Source organism: Camellia sinensis, chromosome 1 (genome assembly GCF_055761805.1).
Source record: "Camellia sinensis isolate YWXY chromosome 1, ASM5576180v1, whole genome shotgun sequence".
NCBI classification, from domain to species: Eukaryota; Viridiplantae; Streptophyta; class Magnoliopsida; order Ericales; family Theaceae; genus Camellia; species Camellia sinensis.
The window spans coordinates 1,836,980-1,843,755 of NC_138961.1; the positions used below are offsets into that span (position 1 = coordinate 1,836,980).

Consider the following 6,776-nt stretch of genomic DNA (forward strand, 5'->3'; position numbering starts at 1 on the left):
ATGATTATGAAATTTGATGTAATATTTTGTTTAGATTGATTTTTTTTTGATTTTGTAAAATATTTGTCTTGTATTGAAAAAAATCAAAAAAAAAAAAACTAAAAACCAAGTTGCCAAATATAATGCATATTCTTTTTCTTTTTGCATAATTCAAGTAATTTTAAATTTATTTCTTAAAAAAAAATTAAATCTATATAAAATTAATTGAATTTAAAACAACCGGCTTTGATTAAAAAAAAAAGAAAAAGAAAAAAGAAGGTCTCAGGCGTCCAATTTTTAAAATGGTAGTGGAGTAAAATGACTTAAGTGGCCCCACGGAATGTTGTAGGAACAATGCTATTGGGCAGTGAAACGTCCAAATGGTTTCTCATTGGACAAAAAAGTAAAAGTCAGAAAAACCATAATAGAGGATACTACTGTAATTAAGCAGACAAGAAAGGGCCTTTGGTTGTTTAACTTCCTATAATAAGTAAAGCCAAACGCTCCAAACGACGACACACAGCACAACACAGTGAAGCTGTTTTGCTTCCGCAAGATGGCGGCTTCTCTCGGCCGATCTGTGCCGTTGCTTCTTCTTCTTCTACTCCCCACTCTCCAACTCTCTCTCCTCTTTCACTCTACTCTCTCCGAAATCATTTTTGAAGAGCGTTTCGAAGGTAATAATTGCAATATTGTTTTCTCACCCTTGTGCCTTGTTTGATTCCTTCTATCTTTTCTCCGTTTGGTGACCCAGAAAGGAAATCAAATCATAAGCCTGAACTGAACCCCTTATCATTATTGTTTACTTTCTGTTTTGCTCAAAACGCTAGAGAGATTCGTAATTAAATTATTCCTAGGAACTAACTAGAAATAGTAGAAGATTGGATTGGATTGGATTGGAGTGTTCAATCTGTTTATTACCCTTTTTACTCATTTGATTCGTTCAATCTGAACCTGTTATTATTTTCTTTCTATGTTGCTCAAAAACCCACAATTGTAAATCAGCTTTCTCTTTGGAACTATTGAGGTTGAGGGTAGAAGAATCTGTTTAGTTTAGTACCCTTTGCCTTTTTTTAGTTTATTTATTCTTGTCCTGGTTTTCAATCTTCAGCGACTGTCCGGTTTCCCTCAAAGCAAAAGAAAAAGGGAAACCCGAGCCATTGTTATTTGCTTTCTGTGTTTCTTGAAAACCCGGAGATCACACATCTATTTTTTTTTTCTTTCTAAAAACTGAAGAGTAGAGTAGAATATTTGAGTGTTCAATTTGTTTTCTTTCGCCCCTAGATTTTTCTGAGCTTTCTCTGGAACCAAACTGGGGAATGGTAAAATTGACCTCTGTGAAAGAAAAGGGCCAAAAAAAAAAAAAAACACAATATTCCACGTGAAATGCTTTGTTTCTTCTTTGGGTAGGATCAAATTGTTATTTACTCCTAGTTTTTATTTTTGAATTCCTTCCTATGTCCAAAAAAAAAAAAATATATATATATATATATTTCGAGGAATTTTTTTGACTGGTCAATACTCTGAGATCAATTGGTGAAACATGATAAATAGGAGAAACTGGCCAAGCTACAGTATGAAATGGACATTGAGGTTAATGACTAAGCTACACCTTCTCTCAGAATTAAGATTATTTCTGTTTAGAAAACTGGGCTCTGAAATGAATTAATTATTTTTTTATGGCTTTTTTTTTTATAGCTAATATTTGTTATTTCACCACTTATGTGAATTTTCTTTGGATTGGGATGTGGATTCTTCGTTTTAACTGTACGTCCGTTTGTCTGGAAAAAGATGGATGGCAAAGCAGGTGGGTTAGATCAGACTGGAAAAAAAGTGAGGGAAAAGCAGGTTCATTTAAGCACACAGCTGGAAAATGGTCTGGAGATCCAGATGACAAGGGTAATGATCCCCTGAGTTTCATTTGCACTGGCTTTTATTTGAATTCCAAGTAATTATTTGTGTCCTAACTATAATGCTTATATTTTGTGTGTATATATATATGTGTGTGTGTATGCTTACACTATCTTATTGCTCCAGTTAAGTGAGTGGTTTCCATATTGGTCCAATTATCCGTTTTTGTTATTTTGCATTTTTTTTGGGACAGTTGAATTTCATTCATCTATATTAGTAGGCTGAAGAGCCTCAAAATAGCAGTTTCTAAATGATGACTCTAATTTTGTAGGTATTCAAACATCTGCGGATGCAAAGCACTTTGCCATATCGGCAAAAATCCCCGAGTTCACCAATAAAAATAGGATATTGGTTCTCCAATATTCTATAAAGTTTGAGCAGGACATTGAATGCGGCGGCGGTTACATAAAACTTCTCTCTGGATTTGTAAATCAGAAGAAGTTCGGAGGGGACACTCCTTATAGGTGAGTTTTCCCCCCTCTTTTATGAGTATTTCATGTAATTCAAATTTTATATCATTGTATGTCTTTCAGTCTATGGCATCTAGTAAAGCAATTCTGAGAGACAAAAAATATTTGATCCATATTATCTTGTTTAGGAAGATGAGGGAATTTTTTGCGTACTAGTGATCTGGAACCCTTTAGTAGGTTTTTGCTTCTCATGTCATATGCCTCTAATAGGTTAAGTCAACTCTCAGTTTACTCACACAGCTGGATGATGTAACTTTGTTCCATATTGTCCATCAAAGAGGAAATTGGCGATTAGGGTCTTAAAATATATGCTTGTTAGGTTATCAATTCTCCCAAAAGCTTTAGCTGATTGGAATGAGCCCAATGTATCACAAATGTATGTTGTCTATGATGGTGCATTGTGGGTGTAGGTGTTTAACTTCTCTTATTTTATTTTTTTAATTCATTTCTCAACCATTTCATTTATTTACTTGTTTACTTTCATGGAAAGAAAATCTCATTTGCTGACAAATTTTATTCTGTCCAGTTTAATGTTTGGACCAGATCTATGTGGCACACAGACTAAGAAGCTACATGTAATACTGTCCTACCAGGGCCAGAATTACCCTGTCAAGAAAGATCTTGAATGTGAGACAGATAAATTAACACACTTTTACACATTTATTCTGAGACCTGATGCAACTTATAGCATCTTGATTGACAATAGAGAAAGAGATTCTGGAAGCATGTATACAGACTGGGATATCCTTCCTCCTCGAAAAATTAAGGACATCAATGCGAAAAAGGTTTCATCCTGAACTTCAAATGTTGAAAGCAATCTATAACATGATTGATTTATTGAGCTTTTGTACTTGCCTAGAATTGCATCCGTGAAATCATCTATTACAAATACTTGAGTATTGTCACTTGTCTATGTACTTGCTCGACTAAAGCATTCACTTGCTATGTCACAGCCTGCAGACTGGGAAGATAGAGAATATATTGATGATCCTAATGCTGTCAAACCTGAGGTATCATTGTTTCTATTTTATTTCTTTTATTAAAGCTAATTTTTGTTTTTCGTCTTTTTGCATTTTGTGTTCCATCACGTATTTGTTTGATTTGTCAGGGATATGATTCAATCCCAGCTGAAATTCCTGACCCAAAAGCCAAGAAGGTTAGTTATTTCACGTGTGTGGTATATGAGTTTTAAACAAAGACATGTAATTGGTTGCTGCCTGGCTGGTTGATAGTGGTCTGGCTGCAAATTCATTTTAGTGTATGGTGTGTGACAATTACATTGTTTGAGTTAGCACTTTATTTCCAAAAATATTTCCTTATTTTAGTTTTATCTCCATGAGTTATTCTTGTTCCTCTCTAATCTGCATTGAATTTAGAAGGAAGAGTTACATATTTTCTTCTGTTTCTTCTTTATTTGATGCACATAAAAAATGGGAAGAAAAGAAGCTTATATGCCATCTACTTTTACCCTTTCATTAGCCTGATAACTGGGATGAAGACGAGGATGGGATATGGAAACCACCAAAGGTTCCAAATCCAGCATATAAGGGACCATGGAAGCGCAAGGTATGCGAAAACATTTTTAATGACTGCCAGAAAAGTCTTCAAGTTTAATTATTTTCTGGCATTTCTGATCAGTACTTGCTTTTTGAAACAACAGAAAATAAAGAATCCCAACTATAAGGGCAAATGGAAGATTCCTTGGATTGATAACCCAGGTATTCCATGCATTTGATCATACTTATTATCCACCTAGATGACATGCTTACATGCACACACATATAGGGACACACAGGTACACACATGACACAGACATTGCTGTATTAAGATGCACATAAATTTGTTTGTGTACCTTTCTTGCCCCCACAGAATTTGAAGATGACCCAGACCTTTATGTTCTGAAGCCAATTCAATATGTGGGCATTGAAGTTTGGCAGGTGAGATGGGAGTATCAATCTGCCGATATTGCTAATACCATGATCTTTATGCCGTGAACACAATTGTTCACTTGAGATTGCTGAGTCTAATTATGTGGTGAAATGCAGGTGAAGGGTGGTTCAGTTTACGACAACGTTTTAATTTGTGATGATCCAGCATATGCAAAACAAGTTGTGGAGGAAGTATTTGCTAATAGAGAGGTGTGTTCCCGCTCTTTATTTGTACAGGGGGTTCCATGCTTAATAGCATTGCGTAATTTTGATTTTCTTTCTTTGAAAATTCAGGCTGAAAAGGAAGCCTTCGAAGAAGCAGAGAAAGTGAGAAAAGCAAAGGAGGAAGAGGTTATTTGCTAGACTTACCACTCATTACAGTTTTGCTTTGTTTGTTGGGTGGAAAACATTTTTTGAAAAATATATTTCATATTTTCTGGCATTTGGTACAACTTTAAACGAAAGTCAACGGAAAACAAGCTTAATTGGTCAAAAAAAGTTATCCACTTTTAAAAGGTGGAAAACATTCTCTGAACTAAAGTCCTACCAATACAACCACACTGCCACCACCACTGCCTCCACCACCACCATTAAATCAATCATTAATACATTAGCTTCAAGGAGACAACCAAACATAGGAAAGCATTTCTGAAAACGTTTTCTGTTGGAAAATGTTTTCAGTCGAAACAAAGGGAACTTATCTTACATAAAGGTTTGCTGAGTCAGTTGAGCCCTTGTGTGTATGCAGGAAGCTCAAAGAGCGAGAGAGGAAGGTGAAAGGAGGAGAAAGGAGAGGGGCTATGATCGAAGATATCGAGATAGGGAGCGTTACAGAGACAGATATAGAAGGGTATGCATTTCTCATGATCAAAAGTTACTGTCTATTTGGATATTTCTAGTGAGCTAAGTATTTATATGCAATCTGCATACGGTTAGTACAAAATGATATACAGGAATGTAATTTCTAACAAGTTTAAGTTTATTTTTGCAGCATGATCGTCGTCGCGACTACATGGATGATTATCATGTAAGCATGAATGTCTGCTTTACTTCCGAATCTTTCTTAGGATAATCAGTGACATTAATCATGTGACAAGTTTTAAAATTATTTCCAAGAATTATGCCCAAAAAAAAAAATCATTTATGCTTTTAAATATCTTATGCTCTTAGCGTGTAGTGGACCCACATCAAGGGCAATATTCATGTGACAATTTCCCAAATTATTTACAAAAATTTACAAGTTACTTCAGTATTCTTTTATTTGTTTTGTTCATGACATTGTTGAATTTTCATTCAGTTCGGTGATATTTTCTATTTGTGGCGTTGCAGGATGAACTCTGATGGAATCTTCTGCGTCTCTGTTTCGCATGAGTTCCACACTGCTCCAATTAATCGTGCTTTAATCTGTTCCTTGAAAATAACGGTTATTTTCAAATGTTGTAAAATTTCTTCTTGTAACTGAAGTTGTAGAAGTATTTCCTGGCATTGTATGCGGCTTCTAAAGAACTTTGTGTATTGTTTCCTCATTGGACAAGGTCCATTTTAGCCTTTACATTACAAATCAATGGAAAATTGAGTTTGTTTTAACTTGTTGCAGCTTTCATGCTTTGGAGTTAGTTAGGTCTAGTTTAATTTCGAGTTGGAAATACTTCACAAGTGGAAGCACCATCTCTTCTAGGTCTCACACCTGGATGGTTACAGCAGAAGTTGGGGATTTGGAATGACAAGCCTGTTTGGTATTGTATTCGTTGTCATTGTTATTTCGTTTTTGAAAATAAAAACTATGAAATTTTACGAATACCTATTTTTTCATATCATTTACATTTTTGTGCAAGAACATTTTTTTGGTGTTTGCTCAAAGTGGGTACTTTTTAGAAGAATTTTTTGAAATAGTTTTTAAAAATAATTCACTAAACAAGTTTTCTATGTTTTCTATAAAATGAAAACCATACCAAAAATATTATTTTGTGCAAAAAAGATCTCCCAAAGCCCTAGGCCTTTTTTATGTTGAATGGGGATGCTTACTGCATGGGGTGAGATTGACATTATCTGTTTGCCCGGTCTTGTTACCGGAGAGCCATTTGCAAAAGCTATTTCAAATGTCAAACTACTATTGGAATTTGTGAATTGCAGGGGAAGAAGTAGAAGAACTAAAATTCTCATAGGTGTTTGTCTTTTTGCAGTGGATTTATCGTAAAAGAATAATGTTATATATACTAATTAGTCTACTAATTAGTGTATTTAAGAGGTTTTTGATATTAGTAATGTGATTAATGAGTGGAGTCAATAATAATATCATAATCAGTGTTGGTACACTAATTGGTGTATGTAGCGCCACCGATTATAAAAATATGGTCTCCAGTGTGATCAATAACATCATTAAAAGAACAAGTTGATCTTCAGTTGGAAATGTGTATTATTGGAACATCTTCACCTTGATTTTTTAAGTGATTTTAGTTTTACTTGTTGATTTTGCATTTGTCCTTGT

At 34.6% G+C, this 6,776-nt stretch overlaps 1 protein-coding gene across 1 annotated transcript; it reads left to right on the top strand.

Annotated features, from left to right (window-relative positions):
- Positions 1 to 429: 429 nt before the first annotated feature.
- Positions 430 to 5,875, top strand: LOC114274539 (calreticulin-3). Its single transcript, XM_028216501.2, has 14 exons — positions 430 to 656; positions 1,771 to 1,878; positions 2,162 to 2,354; positions 2,887 to 3,145; positions 3,314 to 3,370; positions 3,469 to 3,516; positions 3,840 to 3,926; positions 4,021 to 4,078; positions 4,230 to 4,297; positions 4,406 to 4,498; positions 4,583 to 4,639; positions 5,037 to 5,138; positions 5,280 to 5,315; positions 5,618 to 5,875. Exons 1-14 carry the CDS (start codon positions 536 to 538, stop codon positions 5,627 to 5,629), a joined length of 1,299 nt encoding a protein of 432 aa, XP_028072302.2. The 5' UTR covers positions 430 to 535; the 3' UTR covers positions 5,630 to 5,875.
- The last annotated feature ends 901 nt before the right edge of the window (positions 5,876 to 6,776 follow it).

Coding starts and splice junctions, on each gene's coding strand:
- LOC114274539 (XM_028216501.2), top strand. CDS start 536: ATGGCGGCTTCTCTCGGCCGATCTGTGCCGTTGCTTCTTCTTCTTCTA. Junction 4,079..4,229: donor TCCTTGGATTGATAACCCAG/GTATTCCATGCA, acceptor TTGCCCCCACAG/AATTTGAAGATGACCCAGAC. Junction 4,640..5,036: donor GAAAAGCAAAGGAGGAAGAG/GTTATTTGCTAG, acceptor GTGTGTATGCAG/GAAGCTCAAAGAGCGAGAGA.